Below are 22807 nucleotides of genomic sequence, written 5' to 3' on the forward strand. Positions count from 1 at the left end.
AGAAGGCTCGGTGATGATAATAAGTGCTCATAAAAAATGCCTGTAATTGATTCTGGGTGTGAGTGAAATTTTTTATTTTAAAATGATAGCATTAAATCAATTTAATTCAAAGCTATTCTTTTTAAAGGAATGAATAAAGATTTTAAGATTTCATCATTCATTGCATGCTCTATTGTGTTATATTTCAAGTAGACCTTGTTGTGTTGTCCACTTAAATATTTATGTCATCTTTTTGTATTGAATTGGGATATAAGGAATTTAATTGAAAATTATACCGAGCCATATTGGTTATGAAGTGTGAATTCATAAGATGTAAATATTCATAGTTTGAAACAGTGAAGGATGGTCTTTATATTATCAATAGCATTGTAATTGTATTATTATATAAAAACAAGTTTTTTCAAAAACCTGTAATGAAAATAGGTTTTCTCCATTTTTTTGTTCCCTCAAATATACCATTGAGCTAAATTACTTGTTTGTGTAAATAACTAATTGTCATTTACTTTATTGCATGTGATGATTCAGAATCCTCTGGGGCAAATTAATATGCGTGATGCTCGTGTGGAAGAGGTAGACCATGTGTCTGACTCTGATAGTGAGGATCGTGAAGGTGACAGTGGCCAACATTCTGAACTCACCATTGGCATTTTTCCATCCCACCAAGGCCCAACCTATCTCTTAATGCCGGGGAAGCAGGAAAAGGTAATTTCAAATGCCAAATTTTTATGTATAGATATTTTGTGAGCTTTTAAAGTTGACAACTGCAGGAAGACCCTTTTATTTTTCATCGTATTCACTCTTAAAAATCATGTAAATTGAAGCTAACTGTAGTCCCCAACCAAAGCGGTGGATTCGGTGTGCTGTTTAGTATGGGTAAATTGAATTCCATCTACAACGAAATACAAAGCACACTCTGGTCTTTTTTTTTCAAAATTTTTTCGGAATACTTCCGGTTGAACCATAATTAATGAATATATTCTTGATTAGTCAGCCAAGGGGTTGTAATCATTGCTAAGTGCATTGGAAAGTCAGTGCAATAGTTATGGGATGAGAATATATGTAAATAAAGCAATGGTTATGTGATTTTCGAGAAAGAGAGAGGCTAAGTGAAACGTTAAAATAGAAGGGAAAAAAATAGTAGAGCAGGTGGAACAGTTAACGTATCTCGGAAGTGTTTTGGACCAACATGGTAAGAGTAGTAGGAAAATAAGGAGAAGAATTGCACTTAGCAAAGAGGCTTTCACAAGGAGGAGGGAGTTGATGCGAGGGACGTTGAGTAAGGATGTTAAGAAAAGACTCGTCAAAACTTTGATATAGAGCGTAGTTATTTACGGTGTGGAAACGTGGTCACTGAAGCAGTAGGATAGACGTAGATTGGAGGCTTTTGAAATGTGGGTGTGGAGAAGAATGGAGAAGGTGAAGTGAGTAGAAAGGAAAATAATTGAGGAAGTACTAGGTATGGTTGGGGAAGAGAGAAGATTGCTAGGAGAAATCATAAGGAGACATGAAAAATGGATGCAAAGCATATTGATAGGCAGTGGGATGTTGAAGACTTGTTGTGACAGAGGGGAGACTGTTTGGCAAGTGAAGGAGGGGCTGGAATAGAATATTGATTGGACATATTGAAAGGAATGTTGTATTGGATGGAGTGAAGGGAGGAAGGAACTATATGGAAATGAAGAGGGGTTTATTGTAGTTTAGCATGTTGGGTTGTGTTTTGTTAAGATCAACAAGCAAATTGTTGCCCTACCATTTGGTAGCTTGTGTCAATCCAAAATCTACCTTAGCGGATAAATTACTGATAATAATAATTTTCACCACATTCTTGAAACCCCAGTTTTGGAAAAAAGTTTGAATCTCACCCAATTTAATATTCTGTTGGGGTTACCAGTTTCAGTTAAAAGAAAAAAACTCCATCTTTGTATATAGATAGATATACTTTAATACATACACCTGAATTAATATTGTTTTGCAAATTGAGTAGTGAAATACTTTGAACTTCCTTATGGAAAAATATTTTCCTCCCAGAATGATGTAAAATAGTCATGAAATTTTAAATGGTTTACCAAAGCATAAACAAAGCATTGTAAGAGATTTTTTTAACTGTTTTTTTTCAATCATTTTAAGAGGATATGTATAAATCATTTAAAGTGGGATTTTTTTGTCCCTTGCATTTCAAAGTAACAATTTGTAGATATAGTCCCAAGTGTATACATGGCTTGTATAAAAAGTTTTGGGAAAATAGATTTATTTCAGATATTGCTATAGTACTCAAAATTCTTCAGAGTACACCCCTTGAGCATTGATGCACTTTTGCCAATGGCTTTTCCATGACTCAAAGGCTCCTTGGTAGGCAGATTCTGAAAGGTCCTTAAGGGTGCACATGCAAGCTTCTTTGATGGCACTTCATGAGGATTTCATGAGATACTTTGATGGGGATTCAGTTCTTTAGAAATGTTCAATTTTTTCATTTGTATACATATGCCACTGTGTGCATTTCTTGAGCACTTTCAGTAATTTACTTTTCTGATGCAGGATTCTTGGATGTATCATCTGACAGTCGTTTCTGGAGGTGGTGCAAGTGCAGGAACTCAGTATGAACAGCTTGTTCAAAAACTAATGGAGACAGATGGTGATCCAAGTAAGTGGCCGCTTTTTTCGATTTCATGAGCAGTGCTTACTTTTCTTTACCACACAAATGCCCGTAAAGGATGATTTAAAGCTTTTACAATGCATGATGTAAAAGATTAGCTCCTTATTATACATTATTATCTGATGTTCCACATTATTTAGCTATGATGCTCATATAGAAATTGATGGATTAATATCTGTGAACTATAGTTTGATTAAATATTAGTGAAATAGCATTAGATTTTATATTTACTTATGTTTTTATTTATTCTTACCAAGCAATCAGTACATAATATAACATAGGTCAATTGCACATGTTTTAAAGAATGTCATTGTATGAGAAATCAAAAACTACCCAGAAATATGTCAAATTTGCAACAAACTGCATGTTGCTATGTAAAAATTTATCACCACAGGTCATACTATTGGGTATTAAAATATTCTTTCACACAATAGTAAATCTCCCTTTGCTGGTATTCAATAATTCACTTTTATGACTACCTGGACTTTAAATTTCTTTCAGTGATTGCGGTAAATTGTTAAATATAATACATATTAATGCCATTTTCCTTGGGTCCGTTTTAGAAAGTGTCTGCTTCAGAAATTAACAATGAAATCTCAATTTATATACATACATGTTGAGGGTAATGCCATGGTGGAATCAGACTGGTAAATAACAAGTTTACAGAAAAGCAAAGATTATATTTTGAATTAGTCTTGATAGTCTGAAAATCGATAAGTAACAGTGATCCAACTTTGCAAAACATAATACCTTGTTGCTTCATTACAAAAGTCTTTAACAATTACAGTTCTCAGTTTCCATTGATAATTAAAATTTTCTCCATTCCTTCCAGTCAATTTTCATCAAAATACTTGCATAAAAGTTATACCACAGTGTTTGTGCAGGTTTTAATTTTGTATGTTTGATGCATTTTGGGATATTTGGACTGAATGATTTTTCCCAAAGATTTGATAGGATTTCTCAGTGAATTTCTAATGCTCAAAAGCTTAAAGATATGAAGGTTCATGAAAATCCTTGGTCATTTTCATGAAAAAGTTTGCGAACATACATTTGCATGCATATTTAGAGTATTTGATTATCATGAAAAGTAATTTCATACATTTGCATGAAATGATTTGTTTTCTTAAGATAAAGGTTTTAATATTTTCATGCTATACCCAGTTCACTAAATAGTGTGACAACTCTAATAATGTTCCTTTTTTTCAGATTGTGTCCTCTGGCGGCATCCCCATCTCTTGCACAGTAAAGAAAGTATTGTTGCTCCGCTGACCACTTTAACCTCGGATGCTTTACAGGCTGAAGCTGTGAAATTATTTAAGGTAAGTAAACAATTGTAATTTTAAAAATTAGGATCCATTTCCCTGATTATATTCATGGTATGTTTGCATGAACTGTTTCAGAAATGTCAGGTACTTGATTCCGTGGTATTATGACTAATAATTATTGGTACCTTAAATTTGACTTTTCTCCTTCTCTTCTTACTACAATCACATTTTCATGACATATTTGAAAATGATTTTCATAGCATACAGTGATCCCTTAGGAATCCCGCAAAAATTTATAATTCGGGCCAAGCATGGCCGTACGTAACCATTGTTTTTTTGAAGTTAATTAAGCATTATTACTAGGTTAACATTATAATGTTATGTAATAAATGTTATTTGACTTGGGTTATGTTTCATTGAAATGGTTTTGTTTACACTTGGGAATCTAATGCATATATTAGAAATTTAGCAATCAAGAGGACACAAGAATAGTGGGTAAAAATATATACAGGTATCATGAGGTTACATGTCAAATCCCTGAGTAATCTGAATTAGTGAAGGTTTATTTATTTAATTTTTTTTGTACCCTTCAGTGATGTTGATGATGCCATTTCCAACTCCTCTGAGTGATTTTTTTAATCTCATTTTTTCTCTTCCATAGTCTTGCCAGTTATTCATCTCTGTGCATTTAGACTCGGCTGGCATTGACTACCATGTAGTCCTGGCGCAGAATGCCTTGCAACAGTGCTTGGATGTGCCCGAGTTGCAAGCTGAGTTTGTGTGCGCTCTGGTCAAGCAGACATCTAGGCACACGCATCACAAGATTGGGGTCCAGGTAAACAGGACGCTCAACAAATTTAAGCCTTCTCGCGTAAGTGTGTGCTTTTGGCTGCCATTATGGTTTTTGTTTTAATGCATTTATTTTTATGTTTTCTCTAACCCATCACGTTTGTAAAAACATCCTTGCAAAACTTTTCAACCTCATCAACCCCAAGTCTGTCACTCCAGCATGAATTGTGAATTCTCATAGATTGCATAGTGAGACTAAAATGCACAGCTGAGTGATTTTCTGTGTTTCACTCGAAGAAAGATGACCATTTTTTCACACGCTGAGCTTATAATAGTGTAGCATATTGAAACTTGTGTTGTTTTTCTGTGGAGTTAACATTGGAAATTACTAGATTGTGTATTTTGTTCATGCATTGACTACATTAATCCCATTGCAAATATTCTTACCTACACCAAAAAAGATCTGTGACACTAAATTAAGAGACCATGAATTCATTTAAGGCTAAACAGAATGAATATCATTTTTAAAGTGCAGTTCAAATCACTGAAACCCGATTAAGTTATACAAATTAATATCAGCAATATGATGTGATTACATCAATCTCCCAGTAATCAGAATTTGTTGATTTTGGTCCACAATGTTTACATTGAGATGATCCTGGTTTTAATTATATTTATGAATAAAAAATATGATGACAGTTCTGGACTACTTATCCTTCAAAAGTTACCTTTATTATTCAATTTCTGAGGGTCAAAATCTTATTTGTATACTCCCAAGAATTATAGTGCCAAACCTTGATGTTTTCATTGCCCTTTGATGGCAATCCAACTCTTGAATAAATTCGATGTTGGCTGTAGTTCTTTCTAGTATTGATGAATACACAGGGTCGTATTGTTGATAACCATGATGCTTAAAGCATTAGATACGTTGAGTGAGAAATAACACATGAAAATTAGTAATTTGTTAATATAATTCAATAATCTCAAACATCCTTTTCATAAAAGATTCTAGAATTTTTTTGTGGAAATATGTTTTAATGTGCTCTTTCATTTATTGTTAACTAATGGTACAATATATTACTACTTATTTGAGAGAATTTCTGTCTTCTTCTGTAAATGAGTCCACTGCCTATATTGGTTAAGTAAGGAAGTCTGATTGTCAGATATAACCTGAGCTAAGACTATAATTTGTTTTCCTTTTTCAAAATTGAAAGATGTTTACTTCATTCTCAAATTTACTCTTCAAAGCAGAATTCAGGATAAATACTCTCACACTGTCCCATCACAAGCTTTGTTTTTTCATTTTGATGTGCAAGGAAGTTTCAAGGAATTAGAGAATTCAATGATTAAATTGATTAATGAATCTGTAAGTACCCTATATTATTTGTTTATTTAAGCTCTTGCTAAGGGATATTATTTTGATCATGCAAATGGCTGGGCTATCGTCATGGCTTGCTAAATGTTCAATAGTTAATTTGCATTTTAATAAGACTTCTTATTTGAAACTTTTTACAGCGTGTTCTATAGTTTTTTATTATTTTAGATGCTGCTGTCTGGGCTCCTACAGTGAATTTATGTATTGAGCATGATGTATTTTTTGATATATATGTAATAGTTAATACCTAAATTTTTTCTCTTTCCAACTATCAAATTTTTTTAACGTTTTCTTGTTTTGCATGATAAAGTCATTAGTTTGCATTTTTAATTGTATAACCTTTACCAAAAGTTTGGTAAACAGTTGTGAAAACTAATGAAAGTATTTTTGTTGGAGAAAGATTTGCTGAAATAAGTGGTAATTTTTCCTAATAATTGCTTATGGAATATGACTTGTGTCCTGCCTTAGTAAAGTGCAGTTTTTTAGGGATTATAAAAAAAATGTAAGAATAATGTTAAAACTATATTTTCCCTTGTTTATTTCAGGTAATAATCTCAAGCTCATGAATCTTATGTTTATTGTAATGTAATTTATTGAATCAAATCTAATATTATCATAGCATATTAGCATTAATGCATGGGTTAAAAAAATTATATCTTAAAATGCAATGAAAGATTTGTATCATAATTTTATATATCTGAGCATAAATGCTGATTTAAATGTATTGATTATGGATAGAATTGAAGAAAAAACAGAGAATAGGTCAATAGTTATTTTTCTTATAGGTTGAGAATTTTAAAAATCAAATCTGTAGCCAGTTGGCGGATTAGAGTTCTTTTAGAATGTGATGTTAATATTTAACACATTTCAAAGGATTAGAGAGATAATGTATTAATCTCTTATATCATTTCAATTGCTGGCCCATCTATTTCATCTTCATTGTTGAATTGTAGGATGCTACAGAATAATGCTGTTTGATTTTATAATTGGGATAAATCATGAAAATGCTTAATGAATGTCATTCTAAGAGAAAATTCTAGCACTAATTACAACACTTATAGGTAATTTTATGTGTTTTTTTAAATGAGACCCTCATTGTTAGGGAGCATCGCATATGAAATGTAGTTAAGATAACAACCAAATTTATTTCTGAACATATTTTTCAGATCATGGAAGATGATTATCATGGACAATAGGTTATTGCAAGCATTGAAGAACCCTTAAATATGTTAGCTCCTAACTGACTTCAAGAGTTTTTCTTTTCACTCTATGATTCATGTATATAACATGAAATACATTACATGGCATTTGATCTTGCCCTTTTTATTACTTTTTCCATAGTAGATAACTAAAGCAAGTAATGCCAATAATAAAAGAATTGAAGCTTTTCCATATTTCGCTTAAATATTTTGAACACCCATGTTTATATAGATCTTTTCCATGTAATTGCTGTTTAAGGAGTGATAAGTTCAATCTTTTTACAAAGTTACTGATCATTTGTAAATTAATTTCAAAATTGCTTATGCTGACTGTGAGCTTCAACTTTCTCATTCATTTAAAACATATTTTCCTCATTAGGAAACATTATTTTGCTTAGCTGTATCATCTTCTTTTAATTCCTAAAAACAGAAAACTCTATTTATCCTTGTATAATTTCTATTGTGCATTATATAATTGAAACTAGAAGATATGCTTAGCTGACTCATGAACACAAATTAATGCTTATCGCATAAAACCATTAGGCTATTTATAAAAAAGGTGGTAATTTTTATCCAATGTTGTTCTGCAGAGTTTGAAATTGTAATAATAGAAGATGAAAAATTAATAGAAAATTTTTGAGCAAAAAATCCGTCTATTGCAATTATTTTTTCATGGAAAATTGTGATACAGCGCACAAGTTTAACAATTATATATGAGCAAAGATATATGAGCTCATTATCAGTGATATATGTAATGTCATTTCAGGTAATAATCTTATGGTATCATTTTATTTAATGGATACTAAATAAAAAACAATAAATAATCAGAGCAGATCTTAGCATCAATTTGTTTAGCTAACTGGTCATAACTTTTCTTTCATTCCTAAAGATGCTCTGAAACATTGTCTTACCTTCATAAACACATTCCAATAGAATCATTGGCATTTCATATTGTATGCTAATATAAGTAAATTATGAATTCGTTTGTTGGATTAATTATAATGGCTTTTTGATGATTTTATCTTTGGAATAAACAAATTATAAACAAAATAAACTTTCATATGCCATATATACAGTATTTTTATAAAATATTTGTTAAAAATCATAAATTTATTAATTTACTCACAAATGAGATATGATAAATTAGATAGTAATATGGTATATTGCATAATATTGATTTACTTGACCTATTTCAATCTCTGTATTAATTAAACAATAATTTAAGTATTAATATTTTAGTATTAAATATAAAATAATTTATAATATCTTTTTACGGTACAATTAATTTTTCATTGTGCATTCCTGTTTGATGTCTTAAGTGTTTCCTTCTTATAAAAATTAAAACAGCTATGTTAATGTTCAGTATGTTTGTTAGGGCTGTTGTAGTTTTTTGAATGCACCTTTTTATCTGTAAAACCAATGATTTCTCACACTGTAGTTATAATTTTAAGTATTTAAATAACAGGTTCAATAGACCTGCTTATTAATTTCAAAGCATTTAACATAAATGACAATGGTTATTTTAAGTAAATATATTAATTTTGTGGCTTCAAAGCAATCAATTTCATAGCTCACTCTTTGCAAATCCTAGAATTTGCAAATGCTTTATACTCCATAAGCTTATTATGGGAGCACTAATTTTTGAACATTTTTTTGTTTATTCATCATATGCATAGTGTCCCAGCAATTTGCACTTACAATGTGGTGATGATATTGCAAGAATTGATGTTCTGAAATGACGGAATAGTTTACTTATAAATTTTCTGCCATTAAAAGCAGTCTCCAATTTGGCTTTTTGTACTTTCTCATATTCCATTGTAAAATGACTGCACAAGTACATGTTGTTAATTGCAACTCTCTCAATTGTAATTTTCTTTATTTACACTGTTCCAGCATTTAAAATGTGAATCATTTATTACTCCTTGGAAAGAACTGAGTTGTGTTAACATCTCAAAGAAATTTTTCTTGTTATGTTGCCTGAATCAGAAACAATCAAATGCTGTTTCACTGTTAAAACAGTAAATTTCTTGATGACACACTCAAGTGTAAGTGCATTCAATGGGACACCTTGAGCATTTGAATGTAATATGACTTCTGTTTACCAATAAAATGCATATTGAATGACAATTGTTTTGTGAAATGTGTTTACTCTTTATATTTTGGAATGGAATGTTTGTGTGTGACAAGAATAGAAGTTATTAAATCATTGGCCCTTTTAATAAACCCACTCTTTAGAACTGAGTTAAATGCTTCCATTAAATTCATCTCAAATTTTTGAGATTAAAAGAAAATGTGTGTGTATGGTGTATAGTTGCTTTACTTTGATATAGATTGAGCACTAATTCATGCATGCTTTTCTAGCTGTCCATAGTGAACATTTTTAATTGCCCCTTAGAAATCTATGAAATAATTTACACACTTCATGCATTTTTCACCATAATAATAGAATATTAAAATTTTCTATAATGAAGTCAATTATTTTATTCATCTAGCTTAGTCTTATTTGAATCGTTTCCTTTGATCAAATTTATTAACAATGATTAAAATTTTCCTGTTTGAGAGAAGATTAAACTAGAAATGTCTTTGAAAAGGTTGGTCATCATTCAAACTGTTTTCATTTTCTTTGACTTATTCTGACATTTGATTTTATATTAAAAAAACACCTACACACACATTATTTTTGATTTAATAATTATTATTGAAATAGAAAGTTTAGCTTTGATGCACAGAGTTTGTAACTTCAGTTTTCCATCCCCCAAATCACTGCCAGCCCATTACATTAGATGAAGTTTAACTTTTTTTTCAAAATTTTAAAATTATTTATGGCTTTGATGCTGAACCAAGAGCTTTTGGGCACCAATTAGTCAGCCAGTTTTGTAGTTGAAAGAAATGACCCATGGGAGTCGATTGCGTGCAACAAGAACACTCACATTCCATTCCAGCAACTGCTGCTTTGTGCGACTCAGTCGCTGTTCATGTGCGACTCAGCCAACGCTCAGAAGGGTTCTCCAACTTCGCAGCAATCAGCAGCTGCCCTGCCTCTTGATTGCAAGACCAACCCTCCGAGCTTCGTGTTTGTCCAAGGCTGGCAGCTGTTAGCGCTTGCTGTGTCCCTGTTTGTGCCAAGGAACAATCGCCTGCTGTGGTACTTAAAGTTGCACCTTCACAGGAATGCGGATTCCAAGTTAGTTAAATTTTTTTTTCTGGAGTAACTTTGGCACTTTTAATTGAGTTTACCTGGGTTACTTTAGCTACATTTATTGCTGATCTTGCTTTTTATTGTTGATTCAAATTAGGTGATTGACTTATTTCTGTAAATGTTTTTAATAAAATGATTATTGTTATTATATTTTATATAAATCAATTATGGCATAAAGTAAAAACATTTCAAAAGTCCACATTGGTTTTTGATGTTAAGATAAGAATATGACGTTTTTTGATATTTTCCTTCAAGTGAAAAGGTAAAGTGATCTAACAATTGAAAATTGTGCACACAATTTAATTTTTAAGTGATAAAGATAATCAAACCTGAATTATTTCCATTGTTTGGCATGAAGGTAGAAATTGTTTTAACATAAAGTCCTCATTATGTCACTTCACTTATTGCTGTAATTAGGGAATAGTTGCTAATTGAGTTCAAAATAATTGTAGAAATGTTAATTTTACTCAATGTCATATTAATATTATAATTGTTATAACTACTAAAATAGTAATTAAAAGTTAAAAAATTTCTATAATCATTGCTTGTTATATTTTCAGAATTGTAATATTTATTAGTCCATTAAGGATTTCTCCAGAGTGAATATTTGCTTTTATGTTTAAGTCTCTTACATCCACAATATATTATATGCACTATAAGTCATTAAAATACCAAATGAACAAAAATAGATTTTCATTTATTAATTTTTTTTATAAAGTTTGAAAATTTTAATTCAATAAATAGCACTGTAACAAAGCAAAACATTTTTTATGCTAAATGCAAAGGGCACAGATATTTTAAAAATGTCATTGATTAAGAAATGTTTTGTAAACTTAAGTAAACTCCTCTTTGTTTCTCAGAAGTGAATGTGGGAAGTATGCAGCTTACTGCCAACGTGCCTTAGAGAGAACTTTACAGAATGGTGGTCGCCAAGCTAAGCCGTCCAGAATGGAAGTTCTTTCAATTCTGCTCAAAAATCCATACCACCATTCCTTGCCTCATGCCATACCTGTTCATTTGCTGAATGGCATTTACCAGGTTTGTTATAACATACATTTGTAATGATATCTTTCTAAATACTGGGCTAAATAATCAGGCAAACAGGATGGCTCAGGCAGGAATCGTTTAGAAAAAGTCTGGAATGGGAATCCATGAAATGAGTAATCACCCTGAATTTTCATAGTACTCATGCTCCAAAGAAATGTGTCCCGAGGGAGGGAATGAAAAGTTTGCAATTTTGGGGGATCAGGATGGTATGGTGGCTAATCTACTGACTTCTACTCCTGAGGACTTAGGTATAATTCCCAGAGGTGGCAAGGTTTTTCACTGTTATGCCAATTCATACTTGGGCTTGGTATGTGGAAAGGTATGAGAGTACTCCAAGCGAGTACGCTATTCTATTTATGGGACATTAAATTCTGAATCCCTTGGGTCCTAACGTAAAGAGTAACATTTCCAGGTTTCTCTCCACCTTTCCTCCATCATCATAATATCCAACCCCTACCATATTACCCCCCTATCCTTAATGGTATAACTGACATTAGCTGTTGGTCACCTTTCCTAATAACTAGTACTTGTAATTATGGGGAGGTGGAGGAAATTATGCATACTTTTCCCTTCACATTTGATGGATTGATGAACTGAATGTCAGTGTAAAATTTGTGTTGTTTGAAGTGATTTTGATCTCATGACATGTGGTTTCAAAGCTCTGAGTGACTTAAGGTTAGGATGGTATGTTCTATGGAAAACATTTCATTGTATTTTTGCTATGTAGAAGACTTATTCATGTCCTCATATGTGTTTACAGAGTCCTAAAATGCAGAGGAACTTTTAATTTACATGCACTCACAACTAAAAAGGTACATACATTGTGTCATTCAATGATTTTTTTCCAAATCTGGTAGGATTAAAGGCTGGGACATTAAAACATGCATTTGTCATTTCCTTTGCTCTGATTTCCTCCCGGAGAAATTTTTTTCTCCGTATTTTCCAAAAGTTCAATCATTTTTGCGCGAGGGCACTTAGGAACTCCTAGCTGTGATATTCTGGCTGTGAGTGAAGGTGATGGATCTTTCCAATGCTGGCAGGCAAGGGTTTCAGCCAACAAGAAATTGTTAAGGGTAGGCTCGTATCAAATTTTCTTTTCCATTGCTGGTTACATTGTCAGGGTTGGTGTTGAGGTTAAGAAAAATAAATTCGAGTAGTAACACATGTTGGCTGACCACTACGCGGATCATCATCTTAGCTGTCCCAACCAAACTTGAACTTGTTTGTCAAATTGGAAAAAATGGAATATGAAGGAGGAGAGTCCCCAAGAGTGTTCTGAAAGTCTGCTTGAATTTCTTTTGCTTTCATACCTTTCTTTGTGAAGTTTTTAACCGCTGCTCAAAACTAAATTTTTTCCATCCTCACAAAACATGACATAGGAATAACAACAGTGAGGCCTTCGCTCCACAGATCTCTTCCCAGAGCACTGATGCGTTATGTCTTTACTCTTGAAGGATAACCTATTACTATGCAGGAAACTCGTTGCGCTAGCCCTGGCATCTGTTGGTGATTCCGAGAACCTTTCAAATTACCCTTGTAACTAAGACATAAATTTCAGGGGTTTATTATTCCTTGTCTTTATAAATGTATGTATTTGATATCGCTTGAACTGTGTAGGATTTAACTGTGAACAGATGTTGATAACATCTGCATAACATTAAAATTTCTGGCCTTTTGTGACATAAGTACAGTATACACTCAATTTTCCAGGATAAAGGGAAATAATTATCCTAGATAAAAAAAGTCCCAGTTCAGTCATTTTTCATGTATACTCTGATCTCACAAAATATTGAAATGAAATCAAGCACCTAGGTTTGCAAAATGAAATTGAAAAAATGGTTACAAAAGATTTTTCTATTCTGTGCAAGACTTCTTTCTTTTTTACCTTTTCATTTAAACTTGCATTTGATGTCACTTTTTTATTTGCTATTTTCCGACCTAGGTCTTTATTTGCTCCCATATAACTATCACTGCTGTTTATAATCAGAGATCCTTTGATATTAAAATGCTAAAGTAGGATGTTAACTGTGATGGAAAGCCAGAAAAAGTAGGATTTAGTAATAATTCGCAAGCTGATGCATCAAGGTCCAACTTAATAGTTAATAGAATTTATACTGATAAGAATGGGAAAAGATATGACTACCTATGACTGAGGACACCATGCTTCTAAGTAGAAAGGCTTAACTTTTTAGGCAGCACTGAAAATTAAAAGTTAAAGAAGGCTGTATATGTCTTCTAAGGTTGTTTCAGTTTTCTTTCAACTTTCGTTGTTATATTTCCTTTAGTGAAAACTTATATTGGAAAATTTCTTGATTATCCCTTCTGGTCTTTAATTGAACCTCCTGATTCATTTGAGCTCCAGAATCTTTTGCCCCAGTCACAGTTCAGTAGCTGTAAAATATTGAAATAAAATAATGCAATTTTTCATTGCAGGTTGTGAGTTTTGATGGTTCAACTACAATAGAAGAGTTTCTTACAACGTTAAACCAAGAAATTGGATGCCGAGACGTTTCTCATTCTGGATTCACCCTCTTCAGTGATGATCCCATCGAGAAAGATTTAGAGCATTTTATCGATCCTCAAGCTAAGGTAAGTTATAAGATAATATATATGATTATTATTAATAGTTGTATATTTCCATTCCATGGGGTCATACAACCATACATTGTCATACATGATTATTTATCAATCCATATAAGAAGTTAAAAGACATTTTTCAGTTTATCATACATCTGAGTGTTAAGGTATTAAAAGTTATAATATTTTTATTTAATGCCTTACTATTTTGTTTCACTGAATGCCACTATCACTGGTTTCATAATGTATTATTTTATCCAAAAGAATGGAGATGAATTTTTGTTTATTTCCTTGCCTATATTTACAAAAACACCTGATGAAATTTGTCTCTGGCATAACGAAATGAAATTTACTCAACATATTTAAGTAAAAGAAATAACTTGGTTATTCCATATACAAACTTTATAAAAATGCAACCTAAGTTTCGGCATTGGACATGATGATGATGTCCAATGTCAAAACCGAGGTCATTTTTTAATAGTTTGTGTAAAATTGCAAAGTTACTTCTTTTATTTAAATACAAAAACACCTGAAGTTAAATGAAGGCAAGATGAGAATTGTGTACAATTGTGGTAAGTTTACAGTTGAGAATGGATCAGTAGATGGAATTATCTCTGGTTTGGGTTGGGCTATACATGTATAACAAGCAAAAATGCATATTGAGAAATTTTAAAGTGGGTATATAGAGAAGTTAAGGAAAAGGACTCAGTTGTGTTTAGTGTGAATGAAGGCAAACCAGGTTTTCATTTGGTGAAATAAGACATAAGAAGAAATTCGTACGCAAACAAATTTTTTTGGTAAATTTTGCTAATTTATGTTTTTGCTTTAAAATAATTGATACTAGTGATGGGAGAACCAGCGTTTTTCTCTGTGTTAAATTTCTGCAGCTTGATCAACACCACTGAAATCATATTCCTACTTGGTTGTTGTTCTCTGTTACAGATAAATTTACATCACTGTTTTTCGGAAAAGTTGTATGACAGATGATAACTGATTTAATAAAAGTGAAATCATTTAAATTAAATAAAAGTTTTGTTACACTTCACATTTTTTCTCCTCATTCTAACGCTTGAATAATGTCAACTTATATAAATATTGTTAGACTTTGTCTTTTATGCATGAACAGTTACTCATTCAAGGGCGAAATCTCAAGAAAAGTTTGTGAGGAAGGCTGTGAACTTTATATGTAAATTGTGCCAAATCCTGAAAGAGCTATAAAGAGAAACATTTACCCTGGAATTCTCCATATTTATGTGGCAAAATGTGTTAGGTGTATTCAGCGGAGTAAGGGGTTTGGGCACCATCATACTGCCCCCCAGCCCCTTATCCACTTTCCACACACAAGCTTCTGGCTGTTAAAAAATCTGTGATTTGGTAGGAGAGAATAAAGGATCTCGTCAAGAGCAGCCATGCCTGCAAGTATCAGTTGGGAATTATCAATTTGGAAATAGAGAATATTTTTTAACTCTAACAAATCTAAAATCATATATCTCTTCAAGGAATAGAGGTGTTTAAACTTGAGGTTTTAGGTTACATATTTTGGGTCCCTATGAGGATTGAAGGTCCTGACTGTTGTCTGTTTGAGACAATCGGTAATACGAGGTCTGTTCGAAAAGTGTCGCAAATTTTGAATTTTTGTGGGTTACATATATTTGATTTTTTTGTGGCATATTTTTGGTACTTATGCCGAAAAGTTCGACCATTTTGAATGTTCAGTTAATTGTTGACAGCTGTTTTGCTTGGACGTGTTTTGGCTTGTCTTCGATTTTTGCCTGTTCCAAGAAATGGATCAAAGAGTCTGTATCAAATTTTGTGTGAAAAACGATACTAAGTCCACGGACGCATTCCAAATGTTGACTGTGGTATATGGAGAAGCTACCTAGGAATGAATCATCGTTTATCGGTGGCACAAAATGTTCTCAGAGGGCCGAGAAGATGTGAATGATGAAGAGCGTGCTGGACGCCCGAGCACATCAACTAAAGATGAAAACATTGATGAAGTGAAGACTGTAGTATTGGCCAATTGTGGAATCACCGTTAGAGAAGTTGTTGAGGACCTAAACACATCAATTAGCTTGTCGTGCCATTCGATATTTACCAATGATTTGGGCATGGCACTGGTCGCTGCGAAATTCATACCAAAATTGCTGAATTCCAACCAAAAACTGCCACGCATTAACATTGTTAATGAGGTGTTGCACTCTGCCCACGACAACCCTAATTTGCTCCAGAGGGTCATAATTGGTGATGAATCATGATGTGGAAACTAAAACTCAATCATCCCAATGGAAGCTGCAACACGAGCCAAGACCGAAAAAAGTTTGGTCGAATGTGAAAGGTTTGCTTACATTTTTCTTCGATTGCAGGGGCATCATGAGTTCTTGCCACGGGGTAGAACGGTAAATAAGGAATATTACCTTCAAGTTATGCGCAATTTGCGCGAAGCAATCTGCCACAAACGCCCGGATTTGTGGAAGAACAAAAATTGGCTTTTGCACAGTGATAACGCCCCTGCTCACACATCATTACTTGTGCGCGAATTTTTGGCCAAAAACAACACACTAATGATGCTGCAGCCACCATATTCCCCAGATCTGGTCCCCAGTGACTTCTTCTTGTTCCCGAAACTCAAGAGGCCCATGAAAGGATGACGCTACACTACGATTGACGAGATAAAGACTGCATAGAAGGAGGAGCTGAACAAGATCACAAAAATGGTTTTTTGAAGTGCTTCGAGGATTGGAAAAAACGTTGGCACAAGTGTATAATATCTAATGGGGATTACTTTGAAGGGGACAGAATAGATATTCATGAATAAATAAATAATTTTTGAAAAAGCATAAAAGCCGCAATACTTTTTGAACAGACCTCGTGGATAGTTTGCTCAATGTATCCATGAAGTGTTCCCATTATATATGTGAGATATTGTTATTGAAATACTTGTAAACTTGTCTTGAAAGTAGCACTTGCTTGTAACCTTGAACCTGTCACAACCATCCTTATTATAACTGAGTTTGATTATAATTATGTACTAAATACTTGACTTAAAGACTAGTTAAATGGGCAAAGAAAAAAATGGCTAACATTTAAAATACATTTATTAGGTTTTCATGATAACTGTGAAATATATTATCAACAAGATGCTCCTTAAAATATTATCAAGGTAATAACAGAAATAGTCTCAGCTAAAGAGCCTCTGTCATCCTAGATGATTTGACTCTCTATTGTTGAGGAATACTGCTCCCGTGTAGTCATAGTAGATGGAGATAAGATTACAAAGTTTGAAAAAGTTATCAAAATCATTTTTTTTAAATAAAAATTTTTACAATTTCATAATCCCTCCTTGTGGGTCGCGGTAGTCCAGTGGGTAGAGTGTTGGACTGCTGACCGGAGGGTACTGGAGGAAAACTTTATGTACCTATCTTATTTCTGTGATTCAACTGAAATTCATTGTTTAAATAGCTTTAAGTTAAATGTTAATTTGTTTCATTACTTAATTTGAGCACAGCTCATCTAAGCGTTGTGCATTATGTTTGATTGTTCCTGATTAAACTCTTCTTTGCAGCTTTGTGATGTAATATCCAAATGGGAGACAGCTCTTCGAGAAAAGGGCTCTGGAAAGTTTGAAAACACTCGTGTGATTCAGCTAACCTTTAAAAATCGATTGTATTGGAGGAATGGGGCCAAAATGGAAACAGATAAAGAAAAACTGCTTCTTTGTTACCAAGTAAATCAACAAGTTGTGCAGGGGCGCTTTCCTTTGAATAGAGAATTGGCTATGGAATTAACATCCCTTATGGCACAAGTAAGTATTCCCATAGTTGTTCTATTAATTCATGTTAGTTATCAATTGCAGACAATGCTACCAAAAAAATAGCTAATACTAGAATCTTACTGATGTAAATTTCAGTTTTATTTATACTCTCAAAATTTAATTGAAATGTCTGCATGAGAAATCTGTGTAAGAGATGCAGCATAGAAATATGAATAAATTTTTGCAAATCCAATTCATGAAATTGATCTTATTTGCTTATTATAATTTAAGTGATAAATTCTGGTTGTACTTTGGAAAATTCTGATATTTATACAGTCAGGTACCAGTTCTTATCTCTTATAATACATGAAAATTCTGCATCCAACAAAATGAAAAACTCGGGAAAAAATGTTTGTGTAAATTTTTTTCTTAGAAATAAAAGCAGAAAAAAGGAGTTCACAGTAAGGACTACAAGTTCCCTAATTAAGAGTTGAACAGTAGCTTTAGTACCTTTAATGTCTAGTGAAATACCTCTCATATTATGCATATATGCTAGAAACAAGTTCCATGGAACTTGGTCAGGCAGCTGGACTTATCATATATATGATGTAATGAAAAAAGTCTGGATACTACTATTCTTTTATATAGAGTTGGATTCATAATCTTTCTGTGCCTGTGAAAAGTAAAAAGCGCTTCCATCCTTTCAAAACTGAGTTAAAAATTTCAAAATCTCTCTCTATTAATATTTCATTATGTAATCAAAATTACTAATTGAATTATATAATTTTTACTGTTAATGGTAAAATTGCTTCTAGATAAACAATCAATTTAAAATTGATTGGATTGATTCATGGACTCCTGCTTCGTGGTCTCTTTAAGTTTTGGTTTTGTCAGCTTTTTTGTCAATCCCATTCGATTGTAAAATTATTGCATAAAATCTACATCAATGCAAACTATTTATTATCTTTATTAACAAAGCCAATTTGAAGACCTAAATGTTTGTTTAAATCTTATTTTTGTGATTGGGATTTGGTGGAAAGATAACCAACACTATAAATGCATTTAAAAAAATTAAATTAAATTATTCAAGATTTCAAATACCCAGCCTTTTTTCTGAGTCTTACTGTAGTAGATGAAGACCATTTGTTTATGTATCCTTGATGTTTTATTGTGTTGAATTCTGAAGTAAAAATCAAAAGAAGGCACATTTAAAGCCCTAGGAAATAGTTGTGTATGCCTCTCTGGGTACCCTCAGCCTCACCCAAGCTGTGTGATTTTTTGGATATCAGAAATTCCTGATTAACCATAGAATCTGCCCCCCCCCCTACCCTGATGTCCAAATTTCATACACCATTGGGCTTTAGTATTGGGTGAACTCTACCATCACCTATCAAACCATCCCTCGGGTTAATAGCCTTGTTCATTTATTCAATTGCCAAAATTATGTTCATCTTCTACTTATAAATGCAATCCTTATTGAGAAAAATAAACTAATGTGTATGCTGAATTCACTGAACAGGTTATAATTTTCCTAGCTTGTTGTAGCCTCATTGTCCTGCCATCATCTTTTTTAGATTGATTTTGGAGAATACAATGCTGATAGATGCAGGGGAAGTGGTGGTACTTCAGGCAATCCACATCATCAGGCACAGCAAGTTCTAGACAAATTTTACCCAAATAGATATCGAGAAGGAATTACATCTGAAGAGCAGAGGTAAGATATGCTTTTTTGCAAAATGTGGTTATAATAATTTTAAAAAGAAATATTTGAAAGCGTAATTAAAGTCAACATGACTAAATAACTGAATTCCCAGCACACATAAGGTTTGTATAAAAAGTATCAGCGACAATTTTTTCCTGGCATGCACCTGAAATGCTGAATTCAGACCATCGATTAAGTGTGAGCATAATCACAGATTGTATTGGTATTGATAAGATGATAGCACATACCATTATCACTGAAAATATGGCATTATGAAAGATCTGCGCTAAATTTGTCCTGAAGGTCTTGATGGACAACCAAGAGCAGAGTTGAGTGTCTGCTTGCGAAGACCTTCTGCAAAGGCATTGCGTTGATTCCCCAACTCCCTTACAGTCCCGACTAGGCACTAGTAGACTATTTCCAATTCCCAAAAGTGAAATCCTTGCTCAGTGGGCACCACCATGCGACCCTAATTGCCATCGAAGAAGTTTGCACGCATATCTGTAAGGACCTTCCAGAATCCACCAACCAGGGAGCATTTGAGTAGTGGAAAAATGGCTCGCAAAAGTGTGTTGATTCTCGAGGGATGTTATTTGAAGAATTTTGAGTTATCGTAGCAATAACTGAAATAAGTCTATTTTTCTGAAACTTTTCCCAATACTTTTTATGAAAACCATATATATATATATATATATATATATATATATATATATATATATATATATATATATATATATATATATATATATATTGTTTTTGTAGGATTAACAATATATATATATATATTGTTTTTGTAGGATTAACAATATATATATATATATATATATATATATATATAATGTATAACACTTAGCACTAGTGGACACAGACAAAAACACAGAAACACACAAAAAAAGAGACTCACTATTTTTCGAATTTTCGGTGGTCGTTGCCACCTTTATCAAGGAGGAGAGGGACAGAACTGAAGGGAATACGAGGGCTGGAGCGATGGATGGAAGGGGAAGGTGGGGAGGGAATTCCGAAGGGACGGGTTTGGAGGGGCAGCGTTAGAAGGGTGGGGAAAATGTAGAAGGTCTAATTATATTTTCATCCCCCTTCCACCCCCATCACCTTCTACATTTTCCCCACCCTTCTAACGCTGCCCCTCCAAACCCGTCCCTTCGGAATTCCCTCCCCACCTTCCCCTTCCATCCATCGCTCCAGCCCTCGTATTCCCTTCAGTTCTGTCCCTCTCCTCCTTGATAAAGGTGGCAACGACCACCGAAAATTCGAAAAATAGTGAGTCTCTTTTTTTGTGTGTTTCTGTGTTTTTGTCTGTGTCCACTAGTGCTAAGTGTTATACATTATTATTCACGTCCGTGAGTCTTTCAAAAAGTGTTATATATATATATATATATATATATATATATATATATATATATATATATATATATATATAATAGCTTCACATAAAATGTTTGAGAATCTTCACTGACTGTTTGGAAAAAAATATTAAATTCAAAATTGTGATAGAAACACACAATGTGAAGCCTCACATTGGTGTAATTTGTGATGTTCCACTGCAGCTGGCCCTTAAATTGAGTTGTCTTTTGCAGTGCTTTATTTGTAACTCTATTTTAACTTAGAATGAGGAGAGAAGCTGTCAGAAGTAGTCAGTAGCTGCTGCTGTCATCTCAAATTTTAATTAATTAGGATTAACAATAGACTTATGTGCTGTAGATAGGATGCTTAATTGAAATCATGTTACTAAATGAGAAAACAAGTTTGTTCTGGCTCAAAAGCTGCAATTAGCAATGATTGGCAGTAATATTCTTGTAAGGTTGTGGTAGTTAGGTAGATCATAGATAGTGATTTTGTGATTTGAATGGGAGTATATTTTGTTTCCTGAATATGTGCATGGTTCTAATTATGCCTAATAAAAGCAAAAATGCCACATAGGTAAATCTGAGAACTTTAGCACACTGAAAGTAATTTGACTGCTGTTTGAATTTGGAAATGTAATAGGAGTCATTGGTTGGAAAGTTCACAACTGAGGAGTTTTAAGACTGTCACAGATCTTCATCAACTGTTTCATCTGACCCCTGTTGCAGTTTTCTCTATTACCTTCATTGCTTTCAAGTCCATCAGGTTCTCATTTGATAGCTCAAAGTCATGAGATTTAATTAACTATTCCACATCACTGTAGTTGACTTACAATTCTAACTGTTCGCATTTTCACAATTTTGTCTCCTTTTTGTTTGATTTACTAGTCTCAAAACCATTGAAGCTTTGCATAAATTGGGAGCAAATTTTCCAAGCTTCATTTTTACAGTTTTGAGTTTGTAGCCTCTTTCTAAGCCTTGGTAATCTAAATGATTTCATTGTAAATACTGTAATTTTTTCCCAAGTTCAAATCTAGTCAATTCATTTACATTCTCCTACATCAATAAGGTCTGTACAAAAATTAAATGAAAAGAGTACTCCTTGAAATTAGCAAATACTCCCTCATCCAGTGGTTGGATCAATGAAGCCATATTTTGAAGGAAAAAATATTTTTGTTTGAATTAATTCATCATAGTTTATGGGATACCTGAAAAGTTATGTAATAAAAGAAATATGTGTTTTCTGTTCAATACTGTTTCACATAAGGAAAAACACAATTAGAATGCATTTATATTCAAAAATTAATTTTAATTAAACTTAATCCTTAGTATCTGATAATCGACGAACTTGGTTATTATTCAGGTATGCATGCCACCGAGCAACCATAAGGAAGAACAGGTCGATAGGATATACGATCAGTTAGAGGACATAATCGCGTGTGTTCCTGCTGGGAAACATTTGATAGTGATGGGGGATTGGAATGTGACGGTAGGCGAAGGAAGAGATGGTGATGAGGTGGGGGACTACAGTTTAGGCACGAGGAATGACCGCGGGGAGAAAGCAATTGAATTCTGCAGGAGACAGGGGTTAGTCATCACCAACACTTGGTTTAGACACCACAAAAGACGCAGGTATACATGGAAAATGCCAGGTGACTCAGGAAGATATCAGCTAGATTATATCCTGGTTAGACACAGGTTTAGGAACAGTGTGATAAATTCCCACAGCTTCCCGGGAGTGGATGCAGACTCAGACCACAATTTAGTTGTTATGAAATGTAGCGTACGTTTCAAAAAGATAAGGCAGGGGCGGCGAGTTAGAAAATGGAATGTAGAAGCATTAAATGGTTTGAAAAGGAAGGAATACAAACAGGCGGTAGAGAAAA

General features: G+C 33.2%; 1 protein-coding gene across 7 annotated transcripts in view; it reads left to right on the forward strand.

Moving 5' to 3' along the window:
- Positions 1–22807, forward strand: part of LOC139693430 (uncharacterized protein CG43867) — a 364846-nt gene that overhangs the window by 335422 nt on the left and 6617 nt on the right. For 4 of the 7 annotated variants that reach the window (XM_071591567.1, XM_071591569.1, XM_071591570.1 and 1 more), the window contains 9 exons: positions 526–702; positions 2536–2641; positions 3860–3972; positions 4580–4789; positions 10224–10465; positions 11341–11518; positions 13961–14116; positions 17670–17909; positions 19433–19572. In XM_071591567.1, the coding sequence (XP_071447668.1) occupies positions 526–702; positions 2536–2641; positions 3860–3972; positions 4580–4789; positions 10224–10465; positions 11341–11518; positions 13961–14116; positions 17670–17909; positions 19433–19572 (1562 nt within the window). The remainder of the gene's footprint in view (positions 1–525; positions 703–2535; positions 2642–3859; positions 3973–4579; positions 4790–10223; positions 10466–11340; positions 11519–13960; positions 14117–17669; positions 17910–19432; positions 19573–22807) is intronic. The other 3 variants (XM_071591571.1, XM_071591572.1, XM_071591573.1) reach the window with 2 other exon arrangements.

The sequence above is a fragment of the Hetaerina americana genome, unplaced genomic scaffold, assembly GCF_022747635.1.
Source record: "Hetaerina americana unplaced genomic scaffold, ioHetAmer1.1.p SCAF_49, whole genome shotgun sequence".
NCBI classification, from domain to species: domain Eukaryota; kingdom Metazoa; phylum Arthropoda; class Insecta; order Odonata; family Calopterygidae; genus Hetaerina; species Hetaerina americana.